Source organism: Sander vitreus, chromosome 11, assembly GCF_031162955.1.
Source record: "Sander vitreus isolate 19-12246 chromosome 11, sanVit1, whole genome shotgun sequence".
In the NCBI taxonomy this organism is placed as follows: domain Eukaryota; kingdom Metazoa; phylum Chordata; class Actinopteri; order Perciformes; family Percidae; genus Sander; species Sander vitreus.
The window spans coordinates 31,750,780-31,765,796 of record NC_135865.1 but is presented as its reverse complement, the minus strand read 5'-3'; the positions used below and the strand labels follow the sequence as shown (position 1 = coordinate 31,765,796).

The 15,017-nt window shown below is 43.9% G+C and overlaps 1 protein-coding gene and 1 long non-coding RNA gene across 3 annotated transcripts in view; one reads left to right on the top strand and one right to left on the bottom strand.

The window, feature by feature from the left end:
* The window catches only part of lacc1 (laccase (multicopper oxidoreductase) domain containing 1), a 17,181-nt gene extending 4,568 nt beyond the window's left edge, over nt 1–12,613 (top strand). The window contains exons 6-7 of one of the 2 annotated variants that reach the window (XM_078262757.1): nt 7,007–7,081; nt 11,748–12,613. In XM_078262757.1, the coding sequence (XP_078118883.1) occupies nt 7,007–7,081; nt 11,748–11,934 (262 nt within the window). In that variant the 3' untranslated portion in view covers nt 11,935–12,613. The remainder of the gene's footprint in view (nt 1–7,006; nt 7,082–11,747) is intronic. The other variant, XM_078262758.1, reaches the window with a different exon arrangement.
* Nucleotides 6,064–7,389, bottom strand: LOC144525704 (uncharacterized). Its single transcript, XR_013502702.1, has 4 exons — nt 6,937–7,389; nt 6,392–6,664; nt 6,208–6,238; nt 6,064–6,122 (listed from the first exon to the last, which is right to left on the bottom strand). It is a non-coding gene; the product is annotated as an uncharacterized LOC144525704 (long non-coding RNA).
* Nucleotides 12,614–15,017: the final 2,404 nt, after the last annotated feature.

Here is a 15,017-nt window from a genome sequence, read left to right as displayed (position 1 = left end):
CTCTCTCTCCCCTTTCATGTCTGAAAATAAAGGCCAAAAATGTCACTCTGGGCGGCCTCTAGCTCACCTGGTAGAGCGCGCGCCCCATGTAGGCTCAGTCCTTGCCAGCGGCCCGGGTTCGAGTCCGTGCTGAGGCCCTTTGCTGCGTGCTGCGTGTCACTCTCCAGCTGTTCTAAATAATGGAAAAACCCTTAAAAATATCTTTAAAAACCAGACACTCCTTTTTTTATTCTTCATCTTTAACTTCTATCAGACGGTTTCCAGTCCTTCCAGAAAAATGCGATGAGTTTTTTTGTGATCGTTTTGGGCTAAAATCCTTAATTATGCGTCACGTTTTCTTAAAAAATGTGATGGAATATGCGGGATATTTATGCGATGAAATTGCAGGAACTTTTTAAAACTGTGGTTTCATCGTGGCTTCATCGCGGGTTTACAGCTTTTAGATGATGCTCACGTCATCTTTCTGATAAGATATACGGGACTTTTTTGCAACGAAAATGTGGGGATTATGAAATCATGCAAGCCCCGCATATTTTGCTCGGAAATTGGCAAATTGTGTGTGTGTATATATATATATATATATATATATATATATATATGATTATTATAAAATGTAATGGGGGTTAATACTAAATCATGAATTTGTTTTACATTGATTTAACTGCATTCAGCTCAGAGAAAAGTGATTAATATTCTGTTTATGTTTGAGGCAACGGGACATCATGACTTTGCGTAAACATACAGGGCGACTTTCTAAAGCCAAGTGGCATGTTGTCTGTACGCATTATAAGCCATCCGCGTGTATGTCTAGGCAGAAGAACGGGACGTTGCTTTTGGAGCTCGGGTTGGATTTAGGGAAAGAAGAACGGGACGCGGGACAACAACAGCACCGTTGGCTTTAGGAAACGGGACACGCGGGACCTGGTCCCCGACCAACCTCCCTACGCAGATTTTGGCCCTTTCATACTACTCGCTACGGCGTCAATTCACACGCAATCGCAAGGTAATGTAAGTCAATGGAGGCCAAACGGCGTTGATAAACACGCTACAGAGCGAGTGTGCGTCTTGATAACACGCCAATAATGGCATACGAACTGACGTGTCATACATACGCCACTTCATGAGGTCACTCTGTGAGGTTATCATGCTATGTTATGACAGAGTTTGTCCACCAGAGAGCGCTGACAAGTTCATTATTACACTTGTCCCAAACACAACATACATGGCTTATTAGAGATCCCTAATAAATGTGTTTATGTCATGTGTTTTGGTAAAAACAAACGATAACAATAACAATTAAAGCTGCAAGCAGCGATGAACGGGCCCTCGCACTGCGTATTTCTGTGACAGTTGGACATTGCACGCAAGATTTAGACTTAAAGTGGCCATATTCTGCTCATTTTCAGGTTCATAATTGTATTTTGAGGTTGTACCAGAATAGGTTTACATGATTTAATTATCAAAAAACACCATATTTTAGTTGTACTGCTCATTGCTGCAGCTCCTCTTTTCACCCTGTGTTCAGGTCTCTGTTTTAGCTACAGAGTGAGACCTCTCACTGCTGGAACATCTTTGTTGGCAGTCGCACATGCTCAGTAGCTAGGTAAGGACTACATGCTCAGTAGCTAGGTAAGGAGTAGCTAGGTAAGGACTACATGCTCAGTAGCTAGGTAAGGAGTAGCTAGGTAAGGACTACACGTTCAGTAGCTAGGTAAGGAGTAGCTAGGTAAGGACTACACGCTCAGTAGCTAGGTAAGGACTACACGCTCAGTAGCTAGGTAAGGACTACACGCTCAGTAGCTAGGCTCAGTAGCTAGGTAAGGACTACATGCTCAGTAGCTAGGTAAGGACTACACGCTCAGTAGCTAGGTAAGGACTACATGCTCAGTAGCTAGGTAAGGAGTAGCTAGGTAAGGACTACACGTTCAGTAGCTAGGTAAGGAGTAGCTAGGTAAGGACTACATGCTCAGTAGCTAGGTAAGGAGTAGCTAGGTAAGGACTACATGCTCAGTAGCTAGGTAAGGAGTACACGCTCAGTAGCTAGGTAAGGACTACTAGCCAGTCAGAAGCAGAGTATGATGGTATGAGAATCAAGCATGAGACCCATGTGGATCACTTCCGGCCTGGACTAACATCATGTATGACAGACAAACAACTTTCTGTTTCGTGATGTAACATCGAAGTTTGCCGTGCCGCCACAGCCTCGCCCTTCTGCAAAATTGCAATTTTCAAATTGATCTTGAGGTCTTGAGGCTTTCCTGAACACTTTTGAGGTGGATCCTGTAAACCCATTAGGTAGAGGACATCAACTTCCTGTTTCCAGTAGGAGGCGCTTAGCCTTGAATTCTAGACGCACCCTAGCAGCAGCAAATGTAATCTGCAGCCAGGGTCGTCTAGCAACTCTCCGTTGGATTGCGAGTTGGAAAAACCAAACTCTAGTCAGGCCAATCACATCGTATATAGAGTCGGTGGGCGGGGCTTAACATAAGGACGGCAGAGTTCCGACGGTTCCCTGTGTATTCCCTGCTACTTGAAAACAAAGAAGATGTCTGCTGCTGCTGGCGAACAGCGGTCTTTGGAATCAGTTTTGGCCGCGACTCTGGGAGTCTTTGAGAAAAGAACAAAGAACGGCTCTGAAGTCATTCTTAAAAAAGGAAGATGTCACCTTCTTCGTTGCTCTGGTTGGTTGTAGCGCTTTCCTATTGCGTGCAGAGGGAATTTGAAAGACAACCTTTGATCCCGCCCCCTCGGATTGAGCCCAGCCAACGGTGAGTCCTGCTATGCACACAGTGTATGATTCAAAAATGAAAGTTAGCTTTGTGAAGGTCTTTAGATTGTACTGACCAATGTTGAAGTCAATCGGGTTAAATATATAGGAGGAGTTTGTGGTACAATGCCTGCGAATGGTCAAAATCATCCAAAAGATGAATTTTCTATTTCAAAATGCTGACTTCCTGTTGGGTTTAGGAAGTGGCTCCAAGAGGCTTTTTTGTAAGTCCAGTCATGATACATATGCCTACCCAATGTTATGCCTTTACATGAAAGTTAAAGGAGGGGCCTTTCACTTTGAAAACTGTTAGTTAGTAGCCAAGACGAGACCTCTATCAGATCGCTATATATTTTTAAGTCTGACAGGCGTACCAATTTTCACAACTTTTTGAGAAAGAAGAAAAAACATTTAAACTTCAATAGGGCCTTCGCCCCCGATGACGTCGGTAATTATTTACAGTGTGTTGTAAAGTGACCCATAGTTAACCCATCTTTACGATATTAAAGCTGCCTCTTCTGATGAATCTGATGGCCCCTTTGAATCTGAGGGACTGTGTGAATCTGAGGGACCGTGTGAATCTGACGGCCCCTTTGAATCTGAGGGACCGTGTGAAGCTGACGGCCCCTGTGAAGCTGACGGCCCCTGTGAAGCTGACGGCTCCTGTGAAGCTGACGGTCCCTGTGAATCTGAGGGGCCGTGTGAATCTGACGGCCCCTTTGAATCTGAGGGACCGTGTGAATCTGAGGGGCCGTGTGAATTTGAGGAATCCTGTGAATCTGAGGAATCCTGTGAATCTGAGGGACCGTGTGAATCTGAGGGACCGTGTGAATCTGAGGGGCCGTGTGAATCTGAGGGGCCCCTGTGAATCTGAGGGACCGTAGAAGCTGGACGGTCCCTGTGAGCTGACGGCCCCTTTGAATCTGAGGACCGTGTGAATCTGAGGGACTGTGTGAATCTGAGGGACCGTGTGAAGCTGACGGCCCCTTTGAAGCTGACGGCCCCTGTGAAGCTGACGGCTCCTGTGAAGCTGACGGTCCCTGTGAATCTGACGGCCCCTTTGAATCTGAGGGACCGTGTGAATCTGAGGGGCCGTGTGAATCTGACGGCCCCTTTGAATCTGAGGGACTGTGTGAATCTGAGGGACCGTGTGAATCTGAGGGGCCGTGTGAATCTGAGGGACCGTGTGAATCTGAGGGGCCGTGTGAATCTGACGGCCCCTTTGAATCTGAGGGACCGTGTGAATCTGAGGGGCCGTGTGAATTTGAGGAATCCTGTGAATCTGAGGAATCCTGTGAATCTGAGGGACCGTGTGAATCTGAGGGACCGTGTGAATCTGACGGCCCCTTTGAATCTGAGGGACCGTGTGAATCTGAGGGGCCGTGTGAATCTGACGGCCCCTTTGAATCTGAGGGACCGTGTGAATCTGAGGGACCGTGTGAAGCTGACGGTCCCTGTGAAGCTGACGGCCCCTTTGAATCTGAGGGACCGTGTGAATCTGAGGAATCCTGTGAATCTGAGAGACCGTGTGAATCTGACGGCCCCTGTGAAGCTGACGGCCCCTGTGATTCTGTAGGACTCTATCTAACGGACCTGGGTAATCTGATGAACCCTGTGAATCTGACGGACCTGGTACACAGGATGGACCTTGATTCTCTGTTGCCAATAAGCAAGCCACCTGTTTGAGAAAACACAATTTCAAGTGGAAGTTGTTCTTACGGGAATACAGAATAATAAAAGAAAATGTACAGAGTTTATATTTGCTGTGGTGGTGTAAACCTCCTGGGTGGACAGATGGTAGATACTGTAGATTTACCTCTTGCATCTGTGCTTCAACATCAATTCTTTGATCCTGCAAAGAGTTTCATACTGTGAGTTTGGACGATTCATTTCCAGAAAAGAAATGAGAACAAATGAAGTTGTCACATAATCCTCTCCTCTCCTTTGTACCATATTTTCTTGTTTTTTTTGATAAAGTGCTCATATTATGCTTTTTGGCTTTTTCCCTTTCCTCTATTGTGTGATATATATCTTTTTTGTGCATGTTATAGGTTTACAAAGTGAAAAAGCCCAAAGTCCCCCCCAAAGGGACTTACCATCTCCAACAGAAAACACTGTTCACCAACTGCTCCAAACAGCTCTATTGTAGTCCAGCCTTTAGTTCAGAGACAAACGTGGTCACTTTGGAACACACGTTATAATGCTCGCCTAGCTGCTAGCATGGCACGCCCTCATACTCTGCTTCTGACTGGCTAGTAGTCTTTACCTAGGTACTGTCAGGGCACGCCCTCATACTCTGCTTCTGACTGGCTAGTAGTCTTTACCTAGGTACTGTCAGGGCACGCCCTCATACTCTGCTTCTGACTGGCTAGTAGTCCTTACCTAGGTACTGCCAGGGCACGCCCTCATACTCTGCTTCTGACTGGCTAGTAGTCCTTACCTAGGTACTGTCAGGGCACGCCCTCATACTCTGCTTCTGACTGGCTAGTAGTCCTTACCTAGGGTACTGTCAGGGCACGCCCTCATACTCTGCTTCTGACTGGCTAGTAGTCCTTACCTAGGTACTGTCAGGCACGCCCTCATACTCTGCTTCTGACTGGCTAGTAGTCCTTCCCTAGCTACTGTCAGGGCACGCCCTCATACTCTGCTTCTGACTGGCTAGTAGTCCTTACCTAGGTACTGTCAGGGCACGCCCTCATACTCTGCTTCTGACTGGCTAGTAGTCCTTACCTAGGTACTGTCAGGGCACGCCCTCATACTCTGCTTCTGACTGGCTAGTAGTCCTTACCTAGGTACTGTCAGGGCACGCCCTCATACTCTGCTTCTGACTGGCTAGTAGTCCTACCTAGGTACTGTCAGGGCACGCCCTCATACTCTGCTTCTGACTGGCTAGTAGTCCTTACCTAGGTACTGTCAGGGCACGCCCTCATACTCTGCTTCTGACTGGCTAGTAGTCCTTACCTAGGTATGGAGCATGTGCGACTCCCAACAAAGATGGGAGAGGTCTCACTCTGTAGCTAAAACAGAGACCTGAACACAGGGTGAAAAGAGGAGCTGCAGCAATGTGCAGTACAACAACAATATGGTGTTTTTTGATAGTTAAACCATGCAAACCTATTCTGGTACAACCTCTAAATACAATTATGAACCTGAAAATGAGCATAATGTGAGCACTTTATGCCAGAAAAGGTTCAAACAGATGACTGCTACTGTGTGCTAAAGTGTTACAATAAATTAAACATATAAAGCCACTGCAATCTAGATGAAAATGACAGAGATATGAAGCTTAACACGTGATGATTCTTTACCTGGTGTCTTGTTGGTGAAAGAGTCAATAGGAGAGGGACCCATTCTTCTACAACATATAAACATATCTACATATTTAGGCCATGGTTTTTTGACAGACAGACAGAAAGGCATGCAGGCACTAATGTATTTACCATTGTCTCCTTTGAGTGGCTGTTCTTCCCCCTGCAAAGAGTTTCATACAATGAAGGAAAGTTTCACAATGATGAATGATGATTTTACACTTGGGGGTTTAAACTGTAGGAAACTGATACAGATATTGATGGTGAGTTGAGCAGATATTATGTTGAGAGAGCTGACATTCAATCAGAGACAAACCTGTGTTGTAGTGGCTCTCCTCGTTTCCTAACGCTTTTTTAGTTCGTCTTTCAACTCTGCTTTTGCGTCTTCTGTCATAATCTCTTTCAGCATATTTTCCTCCACATCCAATCTCACTTTCTCATACAAAATGTTTGTGTAGCAACAATCTGAGTCCATACAGCGACAACCTGAGTCCGTACAGCATGAGCGGCCACAGCTTTTCTTCCGTCCAACTGATGAGCTAACGGCATCCGCAACGACGATACCGAAGAGTAGAAACATTCCGATCAACTGAAAAAGATGCAACAGAAGCTGCGAATCAGCCTTAGTTGCAATACAATTGTATTATTGTATGTGTGTGTGTGTGTGTGTGTAACATATATAAATGGTTTATTGTCACGCCATCTTGAGATAAAACCCATCACAAACCCAAAAGATAATAAAATCCTGATCTCAAGAAATAAAATATTTTTTACAACCACAGTTCTCAGCCTCCGTGTGCAGATTAAACACTGACCCGTAACACAGACTGACGTGATGTGTAGAATGCAAGAAAAACTCACCCTTGACTTGTTTTTGACTTTAGAGATGGCTGTCCGTTCCTCATGTGTGAGGTCGTTTTTGTCTTTGCAGGCCAACTGTTTCTGTTGATCAGGTCCCTGAGTTATCTCACAGCAAACCAACCAGTCTCCATCGATTAACAGAGAGGTAACCCACAGCAGACCTATGAAAGCTGCCTTGATAACGTGATAAACTACATAACAACTTGGCAAACAGGGTTTACATCTGCATCTACGTAGACATGCCTTGTCCGTCCAGAGTTGCAAAACAAATATAATACCAGATGGCCCCGCCATGTCGATAAAGCAACTAAAATCTCCTTCACAATTGCACTCGTAATCCCTGTCGAGCACAACATTGTAAATAAAAATCACAATGATTGCTGAAAGATGTTCTTCATCTTTGCTGCAAAGTTTAATTCTGCTTGCGAGCTGCTGCTTGGTACCTCTGGATGGTATATGCCAACACGAAACCAATCATTTCCTGTTTCACACAAACGTTCAGAGTTCAGAGATGGTACTGTCTCTTGAAGGTTGGAGTAGAGGGCTAAACCACAAACATACGAGAAGATGTGCGACGCTTCAAAACAGTTACAGGAAACAGATAACAAATGGGGTTGTTAGAATAACAAAACCATTTGAATGTAGGCCAGGATAAAGTGCTGCTGAGCAGTGCAGAGCAAGCCTCTGCTGGCCGGGTCGGTCCTTCGAGGGCCCTGACCTTCACTCCCACAGGTGTTGGGCCCATGGGATGGAGAGGGGCTGTGCCTGGCCGGGCTCCGTGTTCATCTCAATCACGCCTCTCAGGGCCTAACTTTGGGTTCAACATTGGGGGGGGTTGAGATCTCCGACTGTCTAGGGAAGTCCCGGGACATGTCTGCATGGATTATTTTTTTTAAAAGCGAAGAAATTGTCGAAAAAAGCGACCAAAACATTGAAAAAATTGCCCCAAAAAGACGGAAAAAACCCCGGAAAAGTCATGATATCATGTTGGAATTATTATACAAAGGAAAAATAGATTATGGTGTCGTTAGTGCAATACAATTGATCTAATTATCTAAAAGTTTTGGATATCTGTGATTACTGATTTGCACAGAAATGGAATCTGATATTGTTGAACATCATTGGGTTGTGGATGTTAACTGTTATAATAATATATATTTGCCCTGAATTGGAAGGCTGTAGGGAACCTATTACAGACTTATATACTAAGGTTTTAATGAAGTTATTTAACGATGGATGGATGGATGGATGGATGGATGGATGGATGGATGGATGGATGGATGGATGGATGGATGGATGGATGGATGGATGGATGGATGGATGGATGGATGGATGGATGGATGGATGGATGGATGGATGGATGGATGGATGGATGGATGGATGGATGGATGGATGGATGGATGGATGGATGGATGGATGGATGGATGGATGGATGGATGGATGGATGGATGGATGGATGGATGGATGGATGGATGGATGGATGGATGGATAGATGGATGGATGGATGGATGGATGGATGGATGGATGGATGGATGGATGGATAGATGGATAGATAGATAGATGGATGGATGGATGGATGGATGAGATGGATGGATGGATGGATGGATGGATGGATGGATAGATGGATGGATGGATGGATGGATGGATGGATGGATAGATGGATGGATGGATGGATGGATGGATGGATGGATGGATGGATGGATGGATGGATGGATGGATGGATGGATGGATGGATAGATAGATGGATGGATGGATGGATGGATGGATAGATGGATGGATAGATAGATGGATGGATGGATGGATGGATGGATGGATGGATGGATGGATGGATGGATGGATGGATGGATGGATGGATGGATGGATGGATGGATGGATGGATGGATGGATGGATGGATGGATGGAAAATTTGCTGTGTTGCAGCAGCAAAATATCAGTCACACATCATCACATACCCTTCACCATACCTAGAGATTGGCATGGGTACGTTCTGTATGGTGAAGGGGATGTGATGATGTGGGGGTATGGTGAAGGGTATGTGATGATGTGGGGGTATGGTGAAGGGTATGTGATGATGTGGGGGGGTATGGTGAAGGGGATGTGATGATGGGGGGGTACGGTGAAGGGGATGTGATGATGTAGTAGAGACATGAAGGTGAGCAGCGCTGCAGTGACAGGTTACTGATGAGAGACGCAGCTCAAGAAGGAAAGAGTTGGCCTGAGAAAGAGAAACCACACGAGCTCGTGGTCGTTTCATGCCAGCGTTGGGTCATGAAGACTTTCTATTTTGCAGGCGCCAGCTCCTCCAGCTCTGAAGTGCACGCTGTGTGCACAGGTTTTAGTTTCTCACTGAAGCTACCGGCCTGTTGGTTTGATCAGACCAAACCAATGTCTAATGCAGGGGGGGGGGGGGTCAAACTCAACTTCACTAAGGGCCACACTGGAACATGAGAATCACATCAAGGGGCCAGACATGTAGAGTTTATTGACATGCTTTTATTTAGAAAAAGTCAAATATCTTTGACTGTATTACAGCATGTTTTATATACTCTTCTCACTTACAGTTTGGTTCACATAAATGCCTAAAAAAAAATCAGGAAAAGTGGCCAGGTTGGCTCAGTGGGTAGAGCAGGCGGACGTGTACTGAGAGACTTATGCCTTGACGCAGAGGTCCAGGGTTCGAGTCCGACCTGTGACGATTTCCGGCGTGTCTTCCCCCCCTCTCTCTCTCCTTTCTCTCCTAGCTGTCCTGTCAATTAAAGGCGGAAAAAGCCTAAAAAATAATCTTAAACCCCCCCCCGACGAAATACATCGGAAAAAAGCTCGGGAAAAGTGGCTAAAAACGTGGACAAAAAGCACCATGAGTGGCAACAACTTCAGAAATAGCGACAAAAACTAGGCAAGCAAAAATGTTATTGTGATCCTAAATTCATATGCGGGCCGGATCATAATTTGCAAAGGGCCAGATTTTGGCCCTCGGGCCTTGGGTTTGACACACGGGGTCTAATCTATGAAATGATTATGACGGTACAGAGAAGTCCTCGTACACAAATTGTAAAAATGAATCTGAAATGTTATTCCATGTTGCTTAGTTTTAGCATTTCTTTCCCAGGTAACATCCAAAAGCAGCACCAATCTTAATATCTCTTAAAAAAGTTTGAATATCATCTTATGAAAGGTTATTCATATTGTTTTTGCGTGTTATATTTGAATGCCCCGCAGCACTAGCGATCAGTGCGCCTGCAGTGCAGAACCTGTTTAGGCAAATAAACTACTTATTGAAGTTTAGGAAAAAGTTGTGTTTTGGGTTGAAATAAGTAAGTTAAGAGTCATCATCACTTCATCACTCTTCATCTCTTCCAAGCAACCCAGAGAGTTTGCTCTCCTATCCCAGAATGCATCTGTGGTGCAGCCACAGACGTTCCTCCACAGCGCTGTGGAGACAGAGCTGGACATGTGAGATTAATTCCTATATAACCCACATAACTGGGACACAGGACATGCAGAAGGAAGTCAGGCGACCTAGTATAAACAGGGTGATGCAGGACCCCATATATATATATATATATATATATATATATATATATATATATATATATATATATATATATATATATATATATATATGAGAGAGAGAGCAGAGAGAGAGAGAGAGATATATATATATATAGAGAGAGAGAGAGATATATATATATATATATATATAGAGTGAGATATATATATATATATATATATATATATATATATATGAGAGAGAGAGAGAGAGAGAGAGTGACTTTGTTGTCCCGCCAAATACGTGCACCCTAGTCCTCCAAAAACAGAGAAAACGTTGGATTCTAACGACCGAGACGAAGGCTCAAGTGTCAAGAAAGCATCAAAAATTTATTTTCTTATTGTTAACTTAAAGGTCCCATGACATGCTGCTTTTTGGATGATTTTATATAGACCTTAGTGGTCCCCTAATACTGTATCTGAAGTCTCTTTATATAGACCTTAGTGGTCCCCTAATACTGTATCTGAAGTCTCTTTATATAGACCTTAGTGGTCCCCTAATACTGTATCTGAAGTCTCTTTATATAGACCTTAGTGGTCCCCTAATACTGTATCTGAAGTCTCTTTATATAGACCTTAGTGGTCCCCTAATACTGTATCTGAAGTCTCTTTATATAGACCTTAGTGGTCCCCTAATACTGTATCTGAAGTCTCTTTATATAGACCTTAGTGGTCCCCTAATACTGTATCTGAAGTCTCTTTTATATAGACCTTAGTGGTCCCCTAATACTGTATCTGAAGTCTCTTTATATAGACCTTAGTGGTCCCTAATACTGTATCTGAAGTCTCTTTATATAGGCCTTAGTGGTCCCCCTAATACTGTATCTGAAGTCTCTTTTATATAGACCTTAGTGGTCCCCTAATACTGTATCTGAAGTCTCTTTATATAGACCTTAGTGGTCCCCTAATACTGTATCTGAAGTCTCTTTTATATAGACCTTAGTGGTCCCCTAATACTGTATCTGAAGTCTCTTTATATAGACCTTAGTGGTCCCCTAATACTGTATCTGAAGTCTCTTTTATATAGACCTTAGTGGTCTCCTAATACTGTATCTGAAGTCTCTTTATATAGACCTTAGTGGTCCCCTAAGTCTTGTTCCCGAAATTCAGCCTTGGTGCAGAATTCCAGCCACCACGCACACACACAGTCCCACAATCCCCCCCCCCCTCCCCAAAAAAAAATATGTCTAAGCCCAAGTCTTCCACAAACCGAGAGCAGACGTTGTATTCTCCTCCTGACCGACTCTAACCTCCGTCCACAGGATTCTCCTCCAGCGCGCCGGCGTCCTGCCCCAACACATTCAAGACCACACGGACACGGGGCGCCCCTGCGTGACGCCGTGCACCGCGTGTCACCCCGAAGACTTCTTCTCCCACGTCAGAGACGGACTCAACTTCGGGACCCAGCTGGGATTCCTGTGGATCAGAGACGCAGCAGAGACCCTCTGATAGGAGGGACTGCAGCCAGAGGGGCTTGTGCTCCATTTACACTAGCTAGACATATAACAGAAAGCTTAGAAATCTGTACATTCATTTGGGAAAACATATCACCAAACATGGAGTCTGGTGGAGATATGCTGGCTCTATACACGCTAAAAGTCCTGATTATTTACATGGAGTCTGGTGGAGATATGCTGGCTCTATACACGCTAAAAGTCCTGATTATTTACATGGAGTCTGGTGTAGTTTGGTGATGGTGATTTCGGGGCTGTTTCATGTTAAACTAAAAGGATCTTCCTCTTTAACTAAAAGGTCTATCTCTGTAGGGATCCATCCCATAATGTTGTCAGACACTTAGAATAATAATCTGAGTCTGACTGATTAATACTGGACCAACTGTTCAGTGTGATTAATACCTGTCATAATGAATAATAACTGCATGTTTTAGGGTTTAAAAGCAGATTAATGTGAATGTTAACTGCTGTTTGAGTTCCAGCTGAGTGGCTTTTATTTAACGGACTCATTAAGATCAGCAGCTGTTGGGAAGGCGGCAGTAACGAGCAGTTCAGGTGCAGGCGGGGGCCGTGGGAGAGACGGCCGCTGTGGGTTTATCTCTAACTCTTACTTACTTAACCGACTTCACGGAACCATTTGTATCCTGATAATAAATAAATATATGATCTTTGAATTTTGTGACAGTTTATTGATCCTTTAGATGTTTTTTTAACACTTTTTAGAACGTTGAGTGGTTTGTTTTTGACAATTTGTTGCTTTTAGGATTTTTTTTGATGCTTTTCAGAAGGTCGAGTGTCAAAAAAGTGTAAAAATGTCCAAACAAATACATCAATTTTCAGATATTGAGGTTAACAGTTTTTGGAGCATTTTACACACACACACAAACACACACAAAGACACACAAACACACACACACACACACATGCACGTCCACACACACGAAAAATCTATAACTGACTATGGTTTAATGAACTGTCAGAGTGTGTGTGTGTGTGTGTGTGTGTGTGTGAGATATTTTAAACAAGACCAAACAGACGTCTCCGGGATACACACGGCATTTATTCAGATAAAACCTCTCAGTCTCAGTCGTCCCTTTTTCTAACAAAAACCCCCAAAATAAATAGAACAAAAAACATTTTAATAACTCAAAAGTTTTTCTGCATCAACATCAGATTCAGAGGAAACTATCGGACGTTTCCGCTCCACTCATCACTCACAAACATCTTAATAACTAAACATGGAATAATAATAATAATCTCCTGAAGCCCAGAGTCATTTTAGGGTCAAATCTTCCTTTAAAAAGTGGGTCAAACTCCCGGCTCGCGGCCCGAACACGGCCCCTCCCAAACTCAGACCCGGCCCCAACATCCTGTCTAGTTGGCTCTTTTTCCTACATTCACGGCGCTTTTTTTACGGGTTTTTTTCGGACATTTTTGTGTTTATTTATAACTTCATGTTTTCTTAACCCTCCTGTTGTCTAGTTTTAAGTTAGTATATCAGAAATTTGGGTTTCTTTCAACCAAATTGTTAAATAGATGGTTCCGTACAACCGTTACTCTTCACAAGTCAAATAAATAATCAGTTCACTACTTTTCATTGGATTTGGGTGTTTGATTCAAGTTCATACGGTTTGAAAAAAAGTGACAAAAACGTCAAAAAGAAAGTGCCGAAAAATCGACAATAACATCGGACATTTGTGACAAAAAATCTGGAAAAAAGTGACCACATTTATTTTGATAAAAAGTGACAAAAACGTCACCAAAAAAACCTTTTCATTTGAAATTTTGACCCTGTCGGTCGATGAGAAGACAGCCAGTCCTTCCAGAAACATGCAATGAGTTTTTTGTGATCGTTTTGGGCTAAAATCCTTAATTATGCGTCACGGTTTCTTAAAAAATGTGATGGAATATGAAGGATATTTATGCAATTTCATGCGATGAAATGGCGGGAACTTTTTAAAACTGCGGTTTCATCGTGACTTCATCGCGGGTTTACAGCTTTTAGATGATGCTCACGTCGCGTAATTACATCGCTTCATAACGTCACCTCATAACGTCACTTCGTCACGTCGCTTCATCACGCCGCTTCATAACGCCGCTACATTACGCCGCTTCATTACGCCGCTTCATAACGCCACTTCATCACGCCGCTTCATCACGCCACTTCATCACGCCGCTTCATCACGTCACGCCGCTTCATTACGCCGCTTTATAACGCTACTTCACAACGCCAATTCACAACGCCACGCCGCTTCATCACGCCGCTTCATCACGCCGCTTCATTACGCCGCTTTATAACGCCGATTCATAACGCTGCTTCATAACGCCACGTGACTTCATAACGTGACTTAATAACGTGGCTTCATTACGTCGCTTCATTACGTCGCTTCATTACGTCACTTCATAACGTGACTTAATAACGTGGCTTCATAACGTCGCTTCATAACGTCGCTTCATTACGTCGCTTCATTACGTCGCTTCATTACGTCACTTCATAACGTTCTCATGGCAGCAGGGAAAACAGCTGCTCTTGTGTGAAGTAAACGCAACATTTTTCATCTTTCTGCTAAGACTATGGGAACGAAAATGCGGGGATTATGACATCATGCAAGCCCTGCATATTTTGCGCGGAAATCAGCAATTTATGTGGAGAAAGTGCGGCGTATTTAAAATAACGCCCCCCCCGGCATAAATATGTAGACTTTGGCTGATTATGCGTTGAAATAAATGTTTTTCTGGAGGGACTGGACAACACAAAGGGTTAAAAAAATGTGGCTTTTTTTGCCACGATATGCTTCCTTCATGCTTCAAAGTGTTTGTCGCTTTTTCTTAACGTTTTTTTTTGTCATATTTTTGTGCGAGTTGTGTGTCTAAAAAGACCCAAACTGTATTTCAAACTGTAACAGAATCAGACAGAAACAAATAAACTAGAACTGCAAGCAGTTATGACGGGGTCCAAGCCTCGCGGCGCCAGTCGCCCCCGACACCAGTCGCCCCGACATCCCGGGGAGCGCGCGAAAGCGGGACAACCTCTGGTCCGTCTGGTTTTATTTTCTATAAAAGCGTGTAAAACATCAA